At 46.3% G+C, this 22220-nt stretch overlaps 1 protein-coding gene across 1 annotated transcript in view; it reads left to right on the top strand.

Moving 5' to 3' along the window:
* The window catches only part of wnk3 (WNK lysine deficient protein kinase 3), a 30513-nt gene that overhangs the window by 5032 nt on the left and 3261 nt on the right, over positions 1 to 22220 (top strand). The window contains exons 2-24 of the mRNA XM_062564508.1: positions 1037 to 2161; positions 8221 to 8393; positions 8532 to 8752; positions 9535 to 9692; positions 9865 to 9953; positions 10066 to 10285; positions 10624 to 10948; positions 11048 to 11166; positions 11272 to 11466; positions 11918 to 15169; positions 15460 to 15503; positions 16104 to 16239; positions 16335 to 16451; positions 16544 to 16645; positions 16742 to 16790; positions 16889 to 17041; positions 17140 to 18935; positions 19098 to 19344; positions 20774 to 20853; positions 20941 to 21281; positions 21512 to 21747; positions 21837 to 21890; positions 21974 to 22128. Of these exons, the coding sequence (XP_062420492.1) occupies positions 1442 to 2161; positions 8221 to 8393; positions 8532 to 8752; positions 9535 to 9692; positions 9865 to 9953; positions 10066 to 10285; positions 10624 to 10948; positions 11048 to 11166; positions 11272 to 11466; positions 11918 to 15169; positions 15460 to 15503; positions 16104 to 16239; positions 16335 to 16451; positions 16544 to 16645; positions 16742 to 16790; positions 16889 to 17041; positions 17140 to 18935; positions 19098 to 19344; positions 20774 to 20853; positions 20941 to 21281; positions 21512 to 21747; positions 21837 to 21890; positions 21974 to 22128 (8982 nt within the window). The 5' untranslated portion in view covers positions 1037 to 1441. The remainder of the gene's footprint in view (positions 1 to 1036; positions 2162 to 8220; positions 8394 to 8531; positions 8753 to 9534; positions 9693 to 9864; positions 9954 to 10065; positions 10286 to 10623; positions 10949 to 11047; positions 11167 to 11271; positions 11467 to 11917; positions 15170 to 15459; positions 15504 to 16103; positions 16240 to 16334; positions 16452 to 16543; positions 16646 to 16741; positions 16791 to 16888; positions 17042 to 17139; positions 18936 to 19097; positions 19345 to 20773; positions 20854 to 20940; positions 21282 to 21511; positions 21748 to 21836; positions 21891 to 21973; positions 22129 to 22220) is intronic.

Consider the following 22220-nt stretch of genomic DNA (forward strand, 5'->3'; position numbering starts at 1 on the left):
CCCAGCACAGGCGCATTCCTTCAGAGCGGCTTTTTTTGTTGATAGGGGAAAGCACGCACTCTATTCCCTTTAATGTCCAACTGCTTGCAAGGAAGGAAGGGGGGGGGGGGGACTTTTGGCTTTATTGCTTCTATAATTGGTCGACCCACCCAGGCTATGATACATAGAGTGAAGTCTTGCAGGTGTCTTAATGAAACCGCTTTGATGCAGCTGTCCATGCAGATACCAGAGATATGATACCTTGGGACTGATGGAAAGAAGAGAAATGAAGATAAAGATGCACACACACACACACACACACGCATGCACACAGACCTAAGTGGTAAACGGGGAAACCTGTTGCCATCTCTTTCTTCGACAGAGGATAACGCAGAGGGACGATTTAAGGCTAATAGCTGTATATTAATGAGCTCCTTGTTGCAGATGTGTGTGGAAGTCACTCTAGTACGGACAGCAATCCTCTTGCGTATGAATTATTCAACCGGCCCATAGTACATCATCCATCTTTAATGGTTTGGATCGCATACTTCTAACTGCGGCTTTCGGTTGACTGATGAAGCCGCTGAACGCGGCATACGTCGCGAAACGCTGAGGAACATGAACGTGATGGTCGATGAAGGCGTGTGTGCTTCTTCAACTGGATACGGTTTGAGGACTGGTTAAAATGAAAAAAAAATGAACAGAAGTTTTACAATCAATCAATACTTTGTGTTCTGGTGGTCACAATATTGTGCAAGTATGACCAGGGGTTAGCTTTACTAGGAAGATATGCCACTATATACTAATACTTTGTTGTAGCTGAATATTCAGCATTTTGAATATAATTTTGGCCAGTTTACACATTCTTCTACACAGACTACTCTGACAGTGCTTTTATTTTAAAACTGGGGGGGTGAGGCATTTCTGTGAGGTTTCTACTTCTTTGAAGTCGTTCTTTTTTGTCGCTCTACATTAAAGGAAACACCTTAACTTTCCTATTATACCTATAATGTCCCTCCTCTGAATGTTAATCCAAAATGTTGTCTTTGTCTTGCAGGGTTTATTTGAAGATATTAACAGGAAAACAGCTTTGCCAACCGGCTTGAACAAACCCCTGATCTAGTGTGTGTTTACTTTGAGTCTGGACACAACTAGCTGGCTATAAAGTAAATGTAGGATATGGTGAAGAGGAAAGTGAGGAAAGTCCCTATCATCTCCCAGCGGTGGTCTCACCCTCCTGTGCTACTGTAAAGCACCGGAGTAAAGGAGACAGGAAGGCAGGGAGCGGAGGACGAGTGGGAGAGGGTCACAGGGACGGCCTTCAGTCACCTGCTCCACTGGAAGACGGGCCGGACGGGGCGAGTCGGTGACAGAAAGAGGGAGAGACGGGGACTGACGGAGGAGCAGAGGTTCGGAGGAGGAGGAGGAGGAGGTCAAGGAGGCGTGGGAAAGTCCATTCCCCATGGCTACTGACCCGGGAGAGCCCACAGGCACCGAGGACTCCTCAGAGAAACCTGATGGACAGAGGGAGGAGGACGCCCCCGAGCAGGAGGGCGGGGAGGACCCACACAGGGAGAGGACCAACCGCAACCCCTCCGCCTTCCCCTCCTCCAACACCCGGGAGGGGGAAGCGCCGGGCGGAGAGGATGGAAGAATCCAAGGAGGAGGACAACCCAGCCGGGAGGGTGAGGAGAACCGGGCCAGGCCGATTTCCTTCTCCGTGCCCTCCATACCAGTGGAAACGGGCCAGAAACGACTGAGGGGGGAGAAGCGCTTCTTCAGGAAGAGCGTGGAGGTTTGTGAGGAGGACGATGAGGGGGAGGTGACCCCGGAGGCGACCCACAGCGCCCCGCACCCGGAGCTGCGCTCCTCGGACTCGGTCTTCGCCAGCGGCGCCCAGCAGCAAGGGGCCGCTTCCCTCTCTGCCGCCATGGGCCATGACCCGACCTGCGCCGGCTCCGGCCAGGAGCCCGGCAAGGCCGTGCCTTCCGCCACACCCACCCAGAGGGGGAAGGAGAGGGATCGTGAGCAGGAAGAGGAGGCGGAGATGAAGGCCGTGGCCACTTCTCCTGGAGGCAGGTTCCTCAAGTTTGACATTGAGCTGGGCCGAGGAGCCTTCAAGACTGTGTACAAAGGCCTGGACACAGAGACCTGGGTGGAGGTGGCTTGGTGTGAACTTCAGGTAAGACAAACCTGTCGCTTTTCTTCTTCTTCTTCTTCTTGAAGAAAAAAGGTTCAACACGTGTCATTGCATTTTCAATTAGCCACATGGTAGAATAACTCCCAAGAATGTGTACACAGCCTGCTTGAATCTGAAAGTCTCAGCACGCTCTCTTCTTTCTATTCGTACTCTGAGACTGCAGTTCAGTGGAGACCCGGGTGAAAAAAGAGCAGCATGGCTTGTAGTTTAGTGACAGCAGATATTGAAAATGGAGACGTCGCCCTTTTCTGGTCCTGTTATGAATAATGGACTCATGAGCTGCCCGTACTTCTTCCTGTTTCCAATAGAAACGCAATATTTGGTATTAGCCTGAATTATATTAGTTCATTCTCAATACTTATGGATAATATTTTGGGGATTATGTTGTTGGATTAACGCATTGCTGTAAATCCATAAAAGGAAAAACAAATATCACAATGATTGCTTTATAATTACAAATATTAAAATATTATATTTTCCATTGTTGCTTTTACTAAATATCGGCATGTTGACATTATTGGTAATGTGGACATAAAGGCACATATTACATTTTCACACAACAGCTAGAATGAATTGGTAAATTCAGTTACGGTACTCAGCCTTTTGGATAAGATAGAATATCCAAAAACTCTGACAATATAATTGTCTCGTGTCGCTCTCCTTCTGCATCATATGGATGTATTAGTCCTGGTGTTAATGTGTGAAGGTGAAGGTAATGTTTGTTATTAAAGTGTAAAGGCTAAAAAAAGGCTAAAGCTATTTAGGCTAGTGGGGGGGGGGGGTAAAGCTATGGATACTGTACAATCTATTATACATATATACAATCTTGTCTCCTCTTGTCTATTGTATGTATAATGAAGTCTGAAATGTAAAAACAGGGAAGCTAGGAATGAGATGCATTTTTTGATCACAGAGCAAATAGGAGCATTGTATTAGATATTCAGCAAACATTACTGTAAGCAACTCTTTGTCATGCATTGACATTGCAGACATTTGTTAAAAATCAAATACAACAACACTGTTACAAAGACATTCCGTGCTGTCGCCAACCCGGTTTTTGTTATGCAGTGAAGTAAGGGGAAACATTGTTAGATGGTGTGAATTCAACATGCGGTGGGAGGCAGACTGGTGGAGGAGAGAAGAAATGCATCCTCTGACTCGTGGACCCACAATAGAGAGCAGTGTCATGATAAGCCGCCCGATTTGACCGCGGGCTTTGTGGGAGACAAGTCAGTCATGTGTTTGGTTTGGAGCTAATTCCGAAACAAGAGCCTCGACTAATCCTTAAGATCAAGCGCTGTCTGTTGGGCTGTCACACAGCAGGCCCGCCCAGATCACCTCTTCTGGTTTCACTTTAACACCGAGGGAATCAGCTTCACATCAGCAGTTCTACCAAACTGCCACGGATCATGTTCTAGGAAAATGTCAGATGTGTCCCTTTTTCAAGAGATCTGCTCAGGACACAAGGCCACTGCACCGTGTATATAGCTTTGGTTGAGGAGCAGGAGCATATCTGACGTGGTAATGCTTTTTTTTGATGAACCAAAAAAGTCAGTAGACTTAAACTGATCAATGTGTTCATATTGGATCTGCAAATCCATTGTTTTTGTCCACAATTGCAGTGGGTCAAAGTGAAATGAAATCATTTAGCATGGGGAAGTTGCTGGCATTGCATCAGTACAAAATGAGACAATCAAACACTCTATGCTCATTCTACTGTTGGATTCAAGGAAAACCACACACAGGTAGGATGACGGCCTATTAGAGAAAAACGGGCCAAGAATTGGACACAAAGCGAAGGCGGGCAGAGCAAGGAGAGTGAGAGACGGAGTCGCAGACGCCGAGCAAAGCAGAGGATTACCCTGGCCTTCCGCCCAGAGAGCAGTCGTGTTGCTAATGCTGTTACCACATGCAGGGACACACACACACACACACACAGAACCACTCAGCGCCCCGGTTTCACCTCCAACCGATCCAGTGCCACACTCAATGCAACGTTCTAGATCCCGGGGCACATGACCCGTCCTATTTAGGCCACTTCACCAAAGCTTGGAGTTTCAATGACAGGTGGAATTTAGTGAGGCAATAGTGTTAGGAATGTGAATGGTTCAATACCATAATATGGTTTTGTTGAAAGCCTACAAATTTGCTCAATCCCTTAAACTTTAACTTTGAAATCCAAACAAGTCAATTGCAAATAAAAGCATAGGTCAAAACAACCAGCACAAACGTATGTATCATAATCGACAGTCACATGATGCGGACTGAGAGGGAGTTTGTAATTAAAATGTACAGTCTGGACAGCGTCTTCGCTCTGTCTCCCTGGGAATTCCTCACCTAAAGGGCCTGCATCTCCCTTGCTATTACTCTGGATGGAATGTGTGTATGTCTTGTACATCTATTACATTTCTGTGGGCAAACTGTTGCTCTGTTCGCATGTGTCAACATATGCCACTCTGTGTGTGTCTGCCTGTCACCCTCCACCTCTCTTCCTCTCTCGCCCTCCCTCCATCCATCATTTTTTTTCTCACTGAGCAAGCATGCAGAGGGATCCAGGGAGTTAATTTCAGTGGGTGCTCCTAAGGCTGGAACAAAAACCCTGCACAGACAGCATAACTCGGGCGGCAGACACCAGACTGGCTCAACCCAGTCCTCCCAGAGTGGTCCGGATCAGCTCAGCCAAGCTACACTCACAGAAGGGCAAACACCAAAGCAGCACTCATGATGATGATGACTATCAGCACCTTTAAATATTTGATTTAACATGCCATTTCATTGAGCTGTTTACAGCAAATAGAAGCTACTTCAGTCTTAATTTGAAGTGGCTAAAACTCAGTAGATCTGCTGGGAGTTTGTTCCCGATTTCTGGAGTAAAAACAACTGAACGCCGGTTTGCATGTTTGGTTCTCACTCCGGGGACAGAAAGGAGACCCGTCCCAGACGACCAGAGGGGTCGGGATGGTTTGTAAGCGCTAAAACAAACCAACAGCAGGATTATAATATATATTTTATTATTCCTATACTTTAAAAACATCCACCAATGCAAGCAATTCTGAAGAATTTTTTTGAAATTTAAAAAAAAAAGAATAATGTAATCATTGTAAATACTGATATATTGATTACATTATTATGCCAGTGGGCACCACAGCGGTGGTTAGCACTGTCTCCTTAAGGATAAGTGGAAAATAAAAATGGAAAGGAAGAGAAAAAGATTATTTGGCTCAGTCTTAAAAAGCAGCAAAAACAATGTGGGTTTGGCTAGATAAAGCAAAAACAGACTATTATTGGGGGACTAAAGTTAGACTAGGAAGCCGGTGGACCCAGGGGGAATCGACCCAACCAAACAGGCTCGTGGCACAACTAGGGCACCAACTGTCGGCAAGGATCCCTCAGGCTACATCCCCATTACCTAACTGACCATGGAGATCCGATTGCTAGTAAATGTGAGAGACAAAACATGGGCATTCGTTATAGGCCAACACCTCAGGACTGACATGCTTAGTTATAGTACTTAAGCCTCTGCCCAGTGACAAAAATAATTTATGAACAAGTGGACCATGCAGGTGTGAAAATATGCACCCAAATATTCTTGTTATTTTTAGTTACCCTTCAGTAAATACTACAACTGTGAAACTTCTAATTTCCTTTATGTATCTAAGGGATCATCCTGTATTGTGGGGGATTCATGACTTACTCAAAAAAAACGACGGCCAAAAGAACCCTTGCTGCAGTGCTGACTTTGTGCTTTGCGTTACATTCTTTTGATCAGAATCAGAAAATCTTCCTCTTCCTCTTCCAAGGCATTGGGAATTTACCTTTTACGTGGCTCACATGGCACACAAAGAGTGAGCATATTTGCATTGGTTAAAAGCTGCTGAACAGGAAGTTTAGACATGCGCGTCTAATGGCAGCACCCACTAGACAGGAATACCAAGTGTACAGTGTGTATGTTCAGCCACTCGTAGTTATTCATTAGGAGAACTGCATGCATTAAAAATTATTGTTGATTGAATGTTGTCATTGTGATGAATTACAAGAAAAGAGAGTAGTCACCAAAAGACTGTGTCATGGACTCCCGAGCTGCCCTTTCTCTCCCTGCCTCTCTGTTGCTTCTATATTTGCATTTGTCTGCAGGTTAGGAGGCGGTTTTCTGTGTTGGCCATGAGCCATTTGGACTAATATACATAAGCATAAACTTCCACCTTATTATCCTAATTTCCAATATTTTATTTGAGGTGTTTCCTTAAATGTATCACATTGGCCTCCTAGCAGCAGTAATTGTATTTGGCTGCGCTTAGCTCACGTGGCAATGAAAGAGCACCGTGACTAACCAATTAAACCCTTTAAGAAAGCATATTGGTGATTATGGGTGCGTGTGGACGGCTATGCGCAGGGGAAGTAGGTTTGTGTGAGCCCGTCTAGACACAATCGCACCAACTGAACTTTTTGTGACCTTTTGCCGACCTTCGAGCTGTCTGATGCAACACTCAGTGAGAGACATGATAGATGCTGAAGAGGCAGCAGACAGGGACACGCAGGCAAAAACTGCCAGACAGTGACGCGGAGTGATGCTCTGATGAAGGAGTGAGACAAAAAGGAAGGAGGCAGAAATAAGCAGAGGTCCTGTAGAGACGGACAGCTTTGAGACCCACGAATGGTTACGTACACCTGTGAACAGATAATTGCCTGAGCATGCATGCGTTCAGTAACATGAGGTAGTTAGTGTTAAAGGAATGAGCGCATGAGGACAAGCTTACATATTGTAACGAGGATAAGCCTTTTTGTTGATGCGACTCGCCTGTGGAGAGGGGAGATGCGGAGCGAGACCCTACAAGTACTTCCAGAAAAAGACACACAGAGGGGAAAATATTTGAGACTACGGGTGGAAGAGAAATAGAGGCACAAAATCAATGCATGCTAGAAAAAAAGAAAACTGAAAATAGACAGTGGTAGAGACAGAGAAACTGCATCACATGGAAATCTGTTTCTATACATATAAACATCAGCAGTAGAGCGTGCCTCTTTGGGGACAACATGAGTGAAACTGCTCAGTGAACAGCCAGTGTTACGATCACTTCTATTTATAGTTTCGAGGAAGTGAAGAGACAATGGCTACCACCTGAGGTATAAAGTCAGACACAATGTTTTTTCTAATTTCATTTTCATATACAGTATTTAGCTTTTACACAAATGGTTAAATGTCCTCTGTTGTTAAACACATGACAATGTGTCTCTTAATACCTTTCCATTCCGTCCAAAAGTGGCCTCACACAGCCGGTCAGAAGACTACAGGCCTGAAATGCTTTGTTATTTGTACACAAGGAAATGGCAGACAACAACAACAGTTGCTTCTGACAGTTCTAAAAATGCACAGTTAGTAGAGTCATTCAGCATTATCTCCACAGTGAAATGCTTTGATTGTGAGGATCAGGTTTGATTCATTGATATTATAATACCAGCGCACCTCATTCCTTTCCATGAATTGTATTTCCTAAAGATATTAACCATAGGATTTATAAGATATGGGTGGTTTGTTGGGTGAACACAGCTGATATCACAGATGAGACTAACAAGGGTTTGAGAAAATAGAAGAATACATAGAAATGCGCGAGCGATACAAGACGTGATGTGAAAAATACCTTCTTTTTTTTAAACTGCAGAACAGAACAGCTCAGCATAGGATGCAAAAGTCTGACATCCTATAAATAACCTACGCACCAGTGTTTGACCCAGGCACACGTCGATGGCTGTGGCTGTTACTGTGTGATGCTGCCTGTGAATTGAATTTCTGGTCTGTCCGTTCTGGCCGCCATACTGGGGACGTGTGGCGGATGCAGCAGAAATGTGTTTTATAAAGCCCTGGGTTGGGTGTTGTCTCCGCGCCGCCGCAACTTTGTATCGCTAGCACCACCTAGTGGCAGTAACGGTGTTTTGCAGTTGTGGAATTGACAGGCTACTTAATGAATTACAACCTCTACAGCTGTGGGGAAGCGAATATTCACAGCCATGCACGTAACTTGTTTTTGACCGTCACACTTCAGGACCGCAAGCTGACCAAGGCGGAGCAGCAACGCTTCAAGGAGGAGGCCGAGATGCTGAAGGGGCTCCAGCACCCAAACATCGTTCGCTTCTATGACTCCTGGGAGTCCGTGCTGCGAGGCAAGAAGTGCATCGTACTGGTCACTGAACTCATGACTTCAGGAACACTCAAAACGTTAGTGCACTTTCCTCGTTTCCGGTATTTTTCCTAGTGTTCTGCCTCTCATGGGGATCATCTAGCTTTCCAACTGTGGCTGATGACATTTTTGTTTGGTTTTCCTCACATCCTGCACTCTCTCTCTTTCTGTCGCAGTTACCTGAAGCGCTTTAAAGTGATGAAGCCCAAGGTTCTCAGGAGCTGGTGTCGGCAAATTCTGAAGGGCCTTCACTTCCTTCACACCAGGACTCCTCCAATAGTCCACAGGGACCTCAAATGTGACAACATCTTCATAACAGGCCCCACGGGCTCGGTCAAGATAGGGGACCTGGGACTGGCCACTCTTATGCGAACCTCCTTTGCCAAGAGCGTCATTGGTAAGCTACATGAGTAGAGCCAACTAGCTACAGGGTTCCTACAAATGATCTAAATTCAAAAGTTATAAAAATTAAAGGGCCTCACTCCAGCCCAAATGTATACCACTGTGTAAGAGAGAGCTAGAGGTTAGAAGAACAGGATCCTACTGAAGGCACACTCCTTCACTGAGTTTCATCAAGGCTGATTAGTCACAACCTGCTTTGCCCGAAGGAGTACACTTATTGGCCCAAATTTGTAAATGCAAGTTTTCAAATGGCTGGTGTTAATTTCCCAAATAGTGCTTATGCAAAAGAAAAAGCATAATTGTCTTGTCACAGCATCCTCTGCACACGTTATAAGTCAAGTGAAGTATGACATAACTCCAGAGAGCAACACCAGGCATGGAGAAGCTACATCAGCACACTGAGTGAAGGCCTTCTAAATATACTTTTATACAACTTCAGCACTGTTTATTTCAGAGCGTCAGCTGCATGCAGGTATAGATTATTATTGACGGAGCAACTTTAAAATTCCTGAGAAGAGCAAAAAGAGACGCTGATGAGATGGGCCGACTTGAGCGATGCACTTTGAGTGCCATTTAGCTCACTAAATCTTAACTTTGGAAGGAAGCGCAATCCTCATCCTCACGGAGTTTCCATTCCTCCGTAGATCTTTGGGGCATTAGTGCTCGGCTGACTTTGATATGTGACAGTAACCACAGATTGGAAAGCGACAATCATATGAAATAGTATCCAGCTGTTCGGCTTGTAATTGACTGTGAACCATCATCTGGTCCTAACAGGAACCCCAGAGTTCATGGCTCCAGAGATGTATGAGGAGCACTATGATGAGTCTGTGGACGTCTACGCCTTCGGGATGTGCATGCTGGAGATGGCCACTTCAGAGTACCCCTACTCTGAGTGCCAAAATGCGGCTCAGATCTATCGCAAAGTCACGAGCGTGAGTCTCCGCAATAATCTAATTCACAATCTCGTTCAAAAACCACACTTATTCTTTAACAGTTTATTTGGCGTCAAATCCAAACTCAATATCTTCACTTATTATACAATATCCTAGAACCTAATTTCATTATTTCCTGTTAGTTCAATTTCCATTTCCTTTTTTTTTTAAGGGTATAAAGCCAGCCAGCTTTGATAAAGTGAATGACCCAGAAATCAAGGAGATCATCGAATGCTGCATTCGTCAGAACAAGAGTCAGAGGTAAGCAGGTTTGGGTGAAACACTACATTGTCTCATTCTATATTCCTGATTGGGATCATGAAAAATGCCTGTTTCACCATTCCTGCTCCTTTTGTTGTCCCTCCCTTGAAAGACTCTCCGTCCGAGACCTCCTGAACCATGCATTCTTTGGGGAGGACACAGGGGTCCGGGTGGAGTTGGCAGAGGAGGACACAGGCACCCAGGACAGTCTGGCTCTCCGGATTTGGGTTGATGAGCCCAAGAAGCTGAAGGGGAAGCACAAAGACAACGAGGCCATCGAGTTTAGCTACGACCTGGAGAATGATAGCGCTGAGGAAGTGGCTTTAGAGATGGTGAGATACAGCGAGTATTTATGCCAGAGGCGTCGAAAACGTGTTGTGTGAAGGTCCAGTTTACGTATATAGCAAACATTTATTTTGATGTATTCTTTGAGTCGCAGTCCTGGCTTCGATATCCCTCACCTGCTGCTTGTTTTCTGTATTTGTATATAAAACCAGCCTTTTTTAGGGACTGGCAAAGAGCTTTGATGCTTAAAAGCTTGGAGAAGCGTAATGGAGGAAAATCATCGGCCAGTTTAAGGTCCTTTCTGGTGAACCTAGATTCCCTCAGCCCTCCGCTAACCTCGAACTCGCTCACTCTCTCTTTCTCTCTCTCTGTCTCTTTCTCTCAGGTGAAGTCAGGATTCTTCCATGAGAGTGATGCTAAGGTGGTGGGAAAATCCATCCGAGACCGTGTTAATCTTATCAAAAAGTCGCGGGAGCGTCGACAGCAGCAGCTCCTTCAGCACCAGCAAGGCCTTGAAGAAAAAAGAGACCCCGCTCTCCCCTGCAACACCTTTTCTCATCCATCCTGTCCATCATCACTGGCGCCAGGGGCAGCTGGACGAGGAGGAGGAGGAGGAGGGGGGGGAGGACAGGAGTCTGAGGAGCTGCCTGAAGTGGACCAGCAAGTCAGGCAGCAACATATGTTCAGTGGAACAAACCTTAGTCTGCCAGGTAGAGCATGCACCGCCCATCATGTTTCATTCAACAGTTGTTTGGTAAAAGAAGAAGTGTTAACGTTCCTTCTTCTTTCTATAATTGTCTTTTACTCAGAAGGTGAGAGCATTGGGACTGCCAGCTGTGAGTCTTATGCAAGTGGACAGAGCCAGGCGTACTCGCAACAAGGGGAGTCCTACACAAACTCCCAGAATATTCTCCCACCGGCGCCTTCTGTACGTCTATGCGTTGTTTTGAAAAAACCTAACTGATGGATTGCTGCTTGAAACGTTTGTTTTGGATGAATCGCATTCTTCATTAACTATTTCCCTGCTCTTCAGACTACTGGCGCATTGACTCATCCTCAAATGCTCCCAATTGGTGAGAGTGGTCCAAGTGTGCCCATTGGTCAGAGCGTTAGTATGTCCAGCATGTCCGTAGGCCAAAGCGGAGGGGGACCTGTTGCTCAGACATGTCTTCAGCCCAATACCATGGTTCCACAGGTATCACTAAGTGTCCCTCAACACATTTTTCAGGTGAAAATGGTGATGCAACTAATTTGTATAAAAACGAATCCCATATCTACACTCAAGCTACAGCATTTTAATATTATTGTCAATGGAAGTAAAGCTATGGTGCTTCTTAATCACATTTTGGGTTATTGGGGGTTAAGTACAAATCATCCTCTTAACACTGTCTGGCTGTATGTTGTTCAGGGTTTCCCCCAGGAGGTTAGTTAGTTGGTTTTATCTAATGGTCAAATTACCTCTCGATTCATGTCAATTATGTTGTGTAAAATAATGCCGCTGCTCTTTGTAGTTGAGCATCTCAAATGTCACTACAAAACACTGCGGGAAACCCTGTTTTATAACATTAATTGTGTTGATAATTTATCCTCCAAACCTAATTCTTGCCTAATTCTTCACCACTTTCTTTTTCCCCTCTTCCTTCAACACCAATCATCATTCTGTCATTATCACCGAGTAGTCCCAAACGTTCCCGTCAGATACATTTCAAACTGCCACCCCCCATGGGTCATTGGCCCCCTCACATTCATACATACCTCCTGTTTCCCCACAAGCGCCCACTAATGTCCTCACTACATCCATATCAGTCAATGATCCTGCTGGACTAGGGGGGGCAAATGTGCCTCTCGCTCAGCAGACCCAACCACCCGCCCCTCCCATGCGGCTCAGTGACATCATTCCCCAGGCAGCCCCCCAGCAAACACAGCCGCTCATGATCCCCCAGCGGACTATTGTCCATCAACAACAGATAGGGATGGATCCCCAGACCACCGGCCTTCAGCAGCAGCCGCAACAGCAAATGGAGGCCCAGGCCACTCTGCCCAAACAACAAGTTATTGCGAGTCAGCCTCCGACGGAACATCACCCACAGAGCCTTTCAGCTACAGCGGTCCAGCACCATCAACATGAGCCTCAGCAGCAGATCTACCTACCGCGGCAGGTTCCGCCTGTCCACACAAGTCTTCAGCAGCAGGTATCACCTATACACGCAGGGATGGAGCAGCGAGCCATGTCCATGCCAAAGCAAGCGGAGCAGTCTCAGACCTACAAACAACAGCCAACCGGGGATCCTCGTGAACAGATCATGATACAACCGCAAGTTCAACAACAGATTCAGCAAGCTCTGTTAAAACAGCAACAAGCTTTCCTGCTCGAGCAGCATCAGACGTACGTTCAGCAACAACTGGATCAGCAGCAACAGAAAGTACTGCTTCAACAGCAGCAGCAACAGGCCCAATTACAACAACAACAGGAGCAGCAGCAAGCCCTTTTAAACAAGAAATTAATGGATCAACAACAGCAGCAGGCTCTTATCCAACAGCAACAAGAGAAGCAGCAGCAACAACAAGGTCTTCTACAACAACAGAAACCTCAACAAGACCTTTTACAGCATCAGTTAGAGCAACAACAGCAGCCTTCTTCACAGCAAAATCAGCAGAATCAGATATATCAACAAATTGGACAGAACCACAGTGGAATACAAGTGGAACCAGAGAAGCAACAGAAAAGTGGACAACAGCAGCAGCAAATCGTGTTACAACAGCAACCCCAACAGCCTCAACAGCAAGCAGAACAATTGCATCAGCAAGCCTTGCTTCGACAAAGGGAACAACAACAGCAACAAGCACTAATACAACAACATCTTCAACAGCAAGCTATTTTACAACAGCATCAGCTACAACAGAAAGCTCAGCTACAGCAACAGCAACATGAGCAGCAACAAGTGCAACTCAAACAGCAGATAGAGCAGCAACAGCATGCTCTGTTGCAACAACAGTTTGAGCAACAGCGTCAGCAACAAGTGCTGTTACAACAACAGCAAGCAGAGAGATTACAGCAACAGGCTCTCATACAGCAACAGATTCAAGAGCAGCAGCAACAGGCCGCCATTGCGCAACTTCAGCAAACTGAGAAGCAAGAGCCTGTCCCTATTCGACAAAGTAACAGTAAGCAGCAGATTCCGCAGCAACCGACTGATGTACAGCACATCCCAAAACTAAACGCCACTCAGTTTGCACCTCACGCCGCTCTCACACAGCAGCAAGTGATGGAGCAGCAGCAGCAAGCAGCGTTGATCCAGCAGCAAGCATTTGTTGCGCCGCCGCTGCATCACACCGCCGTGATGGAACCTCATATGCAGGCCAGCACTGAGGTGAGTCCACACCAAACTCAAATACCCTCGCAGGCCCCGGTCCCCATGGCAATTCAGACGACGCACATCCCTCTTCAGGCAGCTGCGGTGGTCCCAGCTCAGGTCCTTACCCAGCAAGGACAAAGTGAAGCTCATCCCCAGGACCAGGTCCCACTCCAGTTTATTGCCCAGTCCACAGTCCAAGCAGCTCAGGCTATGATTGAGGCTCAAGGATCTCCTCCTACGGCAGTGATCCAGCAACATACCCGCGTTATCCAGACCCAGCAAATTCCTCCACAGACCAGTTACCCGGGACCTGCCATAGTCACGCAGAGACAGGTAACCGCTCAGCCGTTAATCCCGACTCGGCCTCCAGACCTGACGACCGGCCAGTCCCAGCCTCCACACTGCCAGCAAAACCAAGCGACGGTCCAGCCTCCAGCTGCCATTACTCCAATTCCCAGTAAGGTCCAGTATGAAACTCTTGTTCATGCTCAAATACCAGGCCCCTTGCAGCTGCAGCTCCAGCAACAGACTCAAGGGCATCCACCTAGTCAGATGCAGGCTCAGGCTAACTCTGGCCCTTTGACCCCTCAGTTTATCTCTCAGCCTACGCACCAAGCCATGCCATCTACACAACAGGATGCAACTCATTTTACTCAACAGCAGCAGCCACAAGAGCAACTTCTGCAGTCTCATCTGGGGATTCTGTCTTCTGGGTCGGCTGGAAGCATTGGAACAACATCGACGGATTGTCTGAATTCAGTGGGGGGCCCGGGAAACTATGTTGCCATTCCTCATCCTTTGTCGCAAGCTGGACAAGCTTATGTTCAAGGCCAAACAATACTGCATCCAGTTGTTCAGGCCCAGCAGCAGCTCCCAGGAGGCACTGCTGAGCCATCGGCCACTCAATCCATCGCGCTGCCTCCGATGCCTCAGTCTGCCGTGCAATACCAACAGCAGAAGCCACTCGCTCCACCTCTTGCACAGGCCCAGTTAGCGGCACAGCCCATCCAAACTCCCATCCACCAACCTCCTCCTATGCAGCAGCCTCCGATCGCCTTTGACGAGGTTCAGCTGCTCTCACAGTGCCCACCCGCCTTCCATCTGAAGACTAATCGCCCTGCTCAGATCGCAGGTGCGTCTTCATCTCTGCAGCACCAAGCCAAGCAGATGCTGCCTGCTCACACACACTCCCAAACCAGCATTCAGGAGCCATCAAACCCGCAAACACAGAAAGACATTCAGACACACACCGAGGCACCTGTTGCCGAGCAGCCTGTTCTACCCCTCGCTGTCTCTTTTGCACAACAAATACCCATCAGCCCGTCACATAACTCATGTCCCCCGACATCCCTAGCATTTCTCCCATTCCCTTCATCCCACCATCCCAACGCTTCTCCTGCGCCAGAGCTGCCTACTTCTCCTCCAGCGGCCCAGGTCACCTTACCAGGGCAGGCCGCCTATATACCCGCCTCCCCTCCACCTGTCACTGCTCCACAACCGCTTGACCCTAACGCCCCCAAACTGCCCCAAGCCTCGCTGCAAGACTGTGACCTTTCGCTGCTGGGCATTGCTCAGGTACAGGAACAACACAAGTTGGCTGTATTACTAAGGAATGATTCTACTTTGCTGATATCGTGGCAGAATGATTGAGAGTACTGCTATCTAATTATATGAAAAGGCTTTGACGTTGTCTTTTTAATTCAAACTAACATTCGTTACATTTTAAAACATCAGTATAATCAACATTTAACAAATTCAATATCCATTGTTAGATTATAGCTTTACTTGCCTTATGCTTGTGTTGTTTTGTGTCTCCTGTTCTTTAAACCTGCATACTTTTTGCCTGTATTCATGTTATTCGACAGGATGGTCCGTACCTGTCAAGTACAGAACGCCATTCTTCATTAGGGTATGTCTGACATCAGTACTGTCTCATCAACTCTTTTTTTCCTAATGATTCTCATTGCATGTCCAATCCCTCAGTATATTCATCCGCCATGATAAATACTATGTGTGCTGATAGGGAGAGGTTATGAAAGCCACGATTTGAAAGCAGCTTAGAGACAAGCATGTAAGATCTGTTTAAGGTAATTGGACTTCTAACCTAATTATATGTGAGATAAATGAAGTGGATGGTCAGTTGTAAAATCTCTCAAAATCTCTTAGGAAATTGGCTTGCCAAGATGATGATGATATGTTAAACAGAACATGATGTGGCATTTATTCTGTTTGTTGCATATTTTAAATTATTAGGCATCATGTAAAACAATTCTAGCAGATACCAAGCATTATGATTCCAGAGCGAGTTAGCTGATTTTGCAGACTTGTGCAGACAGTGCATGACACCTATTTAAGAACAAAGAAGTTATCAACTGTGTTTTTTCCTGGGGCCATATCAACCATACACCCATACTGTAGGGGTCAACAATTTCTTAACATTTACCTAAATAATTCTCATATTTTGTTATTCATACCATGAAATGTTTAAACACCACTACTCCTCCCACAGGTCTGTTCCAGCTAATGTAGAAGAAACCTTTCAGCTCTTAGCCAACGGGAAGCTTGAGAAATTAAAGTCTCAAAGGAGAGCTTCCTGTCAGAGGTCTGAGAAGGTTTCCCATCAGTTTCAACTGACCATGCTCGAGGTAAAAAGAAAAACTACAAAAGAAATAACTTTTATATTGTTAAATGATTTTAAAAATGACAACTATACAATGTAAATTTGCGTTGCCCTCCCAAGGTGTCGGGCAGTGGGGACAATATGGTGGAATGCCAGTTGGAAACCCACACCAACAAGATGGTGACATTTAAGTTTGACATCGAAGGGGATGCACCAGAGGACATAGCTGACTACATGGTACACTTGTCATGAATTACTATTGTCTGAATTACTTGTAAGAAAGTTGTTATTTTATGCATTAATAATTGCTTTTTGGTTGCTGTTTGTAGGTGGAGGAGGACTTTGTCCTTGATGTAGAGAAGGAGAAATTTGTTGAAGAGCTTAGAGCCATAGTTAAGCAAGCTCACGAAATTCTTCAAACACATTCGCAGGTAAATTGATTAACATATTTCTATCTATCACTTTTCCCCTTTCTTTTTCAGTTTTTATTAAATAGCAATGGATTTGAATATTTGTGTGTTTATTAGACTGGATCAACCGACCAGTTGCATGTGAGCACTCCCACTAGCTCTTCAGGTGGGTTATGAATATATGTTCTTAGTCACAGTATGAGATAATGCTGTACGTTCTATAACCTAAAGCTACGTGTAGTAACATTTATATACAATTTTCAGTGGACTCAGCGACCCATTCTTCTCCAGTGGGACGCTGGCGCTTCTTTATTAACCAGACCATCCGACATAGAGACTCTCTGTCAGGTCAGGGAGCCGGCACACCACCACCCTGTGTGGAGATGAGAATACCCGGCTCTCCTAAAACAGAGAGAGGTGAGCTCTAGCCAGGTCAATAATGCTGTGGCTTAATTTATATTACTGACATGACCTCATAACAGACACTAACTAGGTGTTTTTCTCTGCGGCTGTAGAAAGTGAAGGATCCCAGAGTCTGGAGTCCCCGACGAAAATGGTCTTTAACCCATGTCCCACCCTTTCTGCCACATCCCCTCCAATCTCCATTGTCTCAGCCCCTAATTCCATGGTCCCCTCAGACACTGCTGCCCTATGTCCTCAAAACACTATCTCTGAAAGCATGTCTGCACCAGCCTCCACCCTCAAGGCCTCCGTCCCTGCCCCTGCTTCAAGTGGTCTTGAACTGCCAGTCCTCCCCTCAGCTTCGCTTGACCAAAATCACACTGTCCCCTCATCAATAGCAATACCCGATGCCACTAACTGCCCCACTTTGTCTACCTTGTCCACTGCTCCTATTGTTGTGTTTCCTACACCCACCACCATTATCCCTGATGTCCTCCCTCCTCACGGAAGCAGTAGTTGCTCCACTCTAGGTCAAGGTGTAGGGGGTACAGTAATAACTGCTCCAAGGTCCTTTGTGCCTGCAACGGGCCAGTCGCCATCCTCCTTTCATCCCACTCCTCCTGCTTCTGCAGCGCCTCCTATTCAGCTGCAGCAGGAACGGGCCCCGCAACAGTCTCTCCAGCATGTGCAACATCAGCAACTGCAAATGCCACTCCAACAACAGATGTCTGAGATGCAGGCGTTGCTTCAGACAGGTCGTGCAGAATTTTCACAACAGTCGGCGCCTCTTCAACAGTTTCTGCCGCCGATGTCCCTGCAGCAGCCCCAGCAGCAGACAGCACAGTATTCCCCGCAGGTGATACCGCAGCCTCCGCAGCAGGTTTTGGCACCCCAAGCTGCCGTTGTTCCTCGGCGGCAAGCCCACATTGATCACCAGCAGCAGCAACAGTTACATTTGCAACAGACTATACACTTACAGCAGCAGCAGCAGATATTTATGGGTTTAACCACAGATCAAAGCCAAATGCTGCCGGTTAGCCAACCATTTCTTCAAGAACAGGCCCAGCTAAGTGGTAACTCTATAGCACAACCCCAGATTCCACAACAAACCCAGATCCCTGCCGAGCTGGTGCATCAGCATGTACAATCACTGCAACACACAGAGCAGCAACAAGAGATGGTGAAAGGGACGGACACGCCCCAGAAAGCGCCGCAGTTTCTGCAGCAGAAGCAGTCCTCTTTACAGATATCTGAGTCTGAGGTGTCCACAGGAGAGACAAGTTTCACAGAGGACACTTGCAGCCACTCCACCTCCCTTCACCCTTCCTCTGACTCCTCTCTGCCACCTCTCCATCTGGGCACCTTTGAAGCCCCCGTACCCACTCTCTCCCTCGCCATGACACCATCCCCTGCTCAGCCGTCCTCTGTGGCCGAGTCAGACAGCGAAGGCCCCCCAAAAATTGAATTTGTGGATAAGCGCATCAAGACTCTGGATGAGAAGCTGAGGAACTTGTTGTATCAGGAGTACAGCAGCGGGGCTGGCCTGTCCGCCTGTGGCCCCACATCTGCCACCTCCACATCAGCAGGAGGAGACGAGTCATATGAGTCGCTCCGACACTTCTCTTTCCCCCTTCCTCCCTCCTCCTCAGATACTTCCCCTCAGTCATCCTCCTCTTCCTCCCCCACTACCTCCCGCTCCTCCTCTACCTCCCCTGACCCAGAGAGAGATGGCGCAGGGAGGGAAGCTTCCTCAGAGTTACCCAACTTTGCGGAGGTGGAGGAACAGCCTTGCCCATCTCCCCCCTCCAACTCTGCCTCGTCCACCCTGCCTGCCTCTCTCCTGACTCCCAATCACGAAGAATTTGGTCGCCCCCAGCGTCCACCAGTACCAGGAGAACCAACTATTCTTGTGAGTCAAAGCCACAGAATAGATCCAATTTTTAAATTTTTTAAAATGTTCTCTTTTGTACTGACGTTATTTCACTGTTTGTATTCCAGTCTATGAGAAATATTTGTCTCTCCGTTTTGAACAAGTCCATGCAGCCACTCTTAATTCTCTTAACTGTTCTAGGCTGTACCCCCACACTCTGACACCAGTGCCACTGGAGACGCAACGTGGCCCCCCAATCAGCACCCAATCCCCCTCCGGCATGGACACCAGAAGCACAATGCAGGAGGTGGATATTTTGGCCTAAACCTGACATGTCCTAGTATCAGAAATCCTGTTAGCAAGAAATCCTGGACTCGCAAATTCAAAAACTGGGCATGCAAACTGCGCCACTCCGCCAGCTTGTTCAAGAAGCCCAGAGTCCAGAAAGGTAGCGTCCTCTTAGCGAGAGAGAGAGAGAGAGCGAGAGAGAGAGAGAATGGGTTGTTGGGGCATGGACTTAAATCTAATATCTAAATACTAGTTTTAACATAGTAAAATAACTTTCTTAACCAACAGTAATTAGTATCCATTATTATGAAAAAATGTTTACAGCTAAATAATCTTATTTGTGTTTATTGTAATGTCACAATATCCTTAATGCAATGTAAGTGTTGACACTACGTACATTACTGTTTTGTTTGCTTTGCTTCTGAATTCTTTTTTTACATTTTTCGGCAATCTTTCCTTTTGCATGGGTTTCTCACCCTGAGGAGAGAGCAGAGTAGACGAGGGGTGAAGATTGGCACAGTGTAGGAAGAGGATGGCTTCAGAGATCTGATGCCCATGCCAGTGCAGATGAGCTCTGGAGTGAAGCCCATCAGTGCCTGTGACCATGACAACACCCTTCTAATGACACACCCTTTGTTTTGTTATGAATTTCAAATTATAATGAAACTCCTCATTTATTTTATTTATGGTGCACATTACCCAGGGCTTATTATTTACTGTTGTGCATAGGCAAGCTAAGACACATAGATCATACAGCCAAGATATCACACCGGTAAAGTATTTCAGCCATTTCGCATGTGTTTGTGTTTCCATAATTAACAAGTAGCTGCAGCTTAGATCCTTTGCTTTAAGTTTACCTGCATGAGCATGTATGTTCTGTCATACACAAGTGACTAATAATGTATGATTATCAAGAAGTAACACCTTAACAGGCTGCATATTTATATGTTGTTTGATGATTTTAATGATGATCACTGTTCATTGTTTAATCCTATATATCAAACACTGAACATACTCACTTTGGATCTGAGCACAGATCTCAATGTGATGTCGGTCTTTGTGTTCTGGTATATGAGTGGGGATATGGTGAGAATGAGAGAGTGGATGTGTGGGTGGGCGGGGGGGGGGGGGTACACTGTTGTAAACATTCAACTGCCATTTCACTATGTGTCTTAATTACATATTATAATGTTAATTTGATTAAAAAAAGCATTTACCACCCCTTCCCACAGATTCTCTAAAGTACCATTTTACAGCTACAAAAAAACATTTGGTCTTCATACTGTTTTGTTTATTGTTCAGAATAGTTACAGCCAGAGAACTACATATATAATGATACATTTTCTATACCTTCATACAAGTCATTTCGTTGACAAGTTGATGATGTGTCACAGGTGATTCTTAACACCGTGCCTTTATGTTCATGCCCGGTGTCTCTGTGTGCATCTGTATGTCTATTTTCACGTATATTATTCCATCTGTTGCTTTTGTGTGTGTCCACCTCGTCATTTATGTGCTCTTCATACTTGTGTTCCTGTCTGTGCGTCCTTGTCTCCCCTTCTCGTTTTTCATCGCTGTCTCGTTATCAGAAGGAAGTTCCAGCACACTTAAAGAGGAGATGGAGGCACCACCGCCAAATCCGCCTCATTCACGCCAAGGACGATTTCAGGTAGTTTTTTTTTTTATCTCTGCCACTTAATTGGTCTGAACCGTCATTGCAGTCTGGACGAGCATGTGACGCGTCCTCTGCCGTCAGGTGACTCCAGTGCCCCAGTCCTCTCCCCCGAAGGCTGCGCCATCAGGCCCCGGAAGCACTCACAGGAAAGTGGGCCGCTTCTCTGTGACCCAGGCTGAGACCATGAAGGAGGACAGGCAGACCAAGAGCTCCCCGCTTTCTCCCGAGTTGGTGAGGGAGAGGAGGAGATCTAGAGCAAAGGACGGAGAGAATGAAGAGAGTAAGAGGACCCCGGCATTGGCTCACCTGCCTCGAGGTCATGGACACAGCCACTCACCCCTGGACAGCAGCGACGATGAGGATGATGAGTGTGAGCTGGAGGATGAAGACCTGAGAAACGAACTTCACAAGCTCAGAGAGAAGTAAGTCAGTGAAGGGAAGGATGTAACATCATTATTTTAGGATTTACAAACAAAATTTGTCTGTCCATAATTACATGTGTCCATTGATTTTTGTGCCTGTATGAGAAATGTTTTTTAAACTTTTTGTTTTTGCACATCTCACATCTTGTTATTATCTTCATTTTCAGTTCATGAATTTACTGAACCTTTCCTCACCTGCCGCTCTGTGTTTTGCATCTTTTCCTCTGCAGGCACATCAAAGAGGTGGTATCCCTTCAGTCCCAGCAGAACAGTGAGCTGCAGGAGCTCTACAGACAGCTTCGTTCCCTCAAAGATCAACGGCAGAGTCTGCCCGTCTCTCTGTCCCGATCAACTCCTCTTCCCACAGGACCTCCGGTCCTCTCTCCCCGAAGGCCCAGGCAGGCCAAAACCAGATCCCGGCCCCGGCCCCACTCTTACATGGATAACAACGGAGTTGCCCACACAGGTACACACTTTTATCACTGTTTTCTTTCACATTCTTTCTTCTTCTGTTGCTTGATTTCCATTTGAATGGTTCTTGTATCCCCCGTCTAGGGATTCAGCAGTTGAGTTTCCCAGAGCACTGCCCCTCACTGCCTGCTAAAAGAGGTAAGGTTTTTCATCAATCTATCGAGAGAGCACAGAATTGAGTGAAAATGAATAGTACGATATGTGTGCAACTCTTTCCCCAGGTCACCGTCCTCTTCAACAAAGCCCATTTACAGATGAACTGCACAAACTCGTTGATAATTGGACGAAGGAAACTGTACCACCCAAGCCTTCGCTGAATCAAATAAAGCAGATTCAGCAGTTGCAGGAGTTGGGAGGCTGGACTCAACAGGCTGAGGTAGCACTGCCTAACTTAGCTTCATTTTTAAATCCAGATGAAATGAACCTCCCTCCGCTTGCAAAGGCAAATGGTACCAACACATCATTTGT

Source organism: Pungitius pungitius, chromosome 1 (assembly GCF_949316345.1).
Source record: "Pungitius pungitius chromosome 1, fPunPun2.1, whole genome shotgun sequence".
In the NCBI taxonomy this organism is placed as follows: Eukaryota; Metazoa; Chordata; class Actinopteri; order Perciformes; family Gasterosteidae; genus Pungitius; species Pungitius pungitius.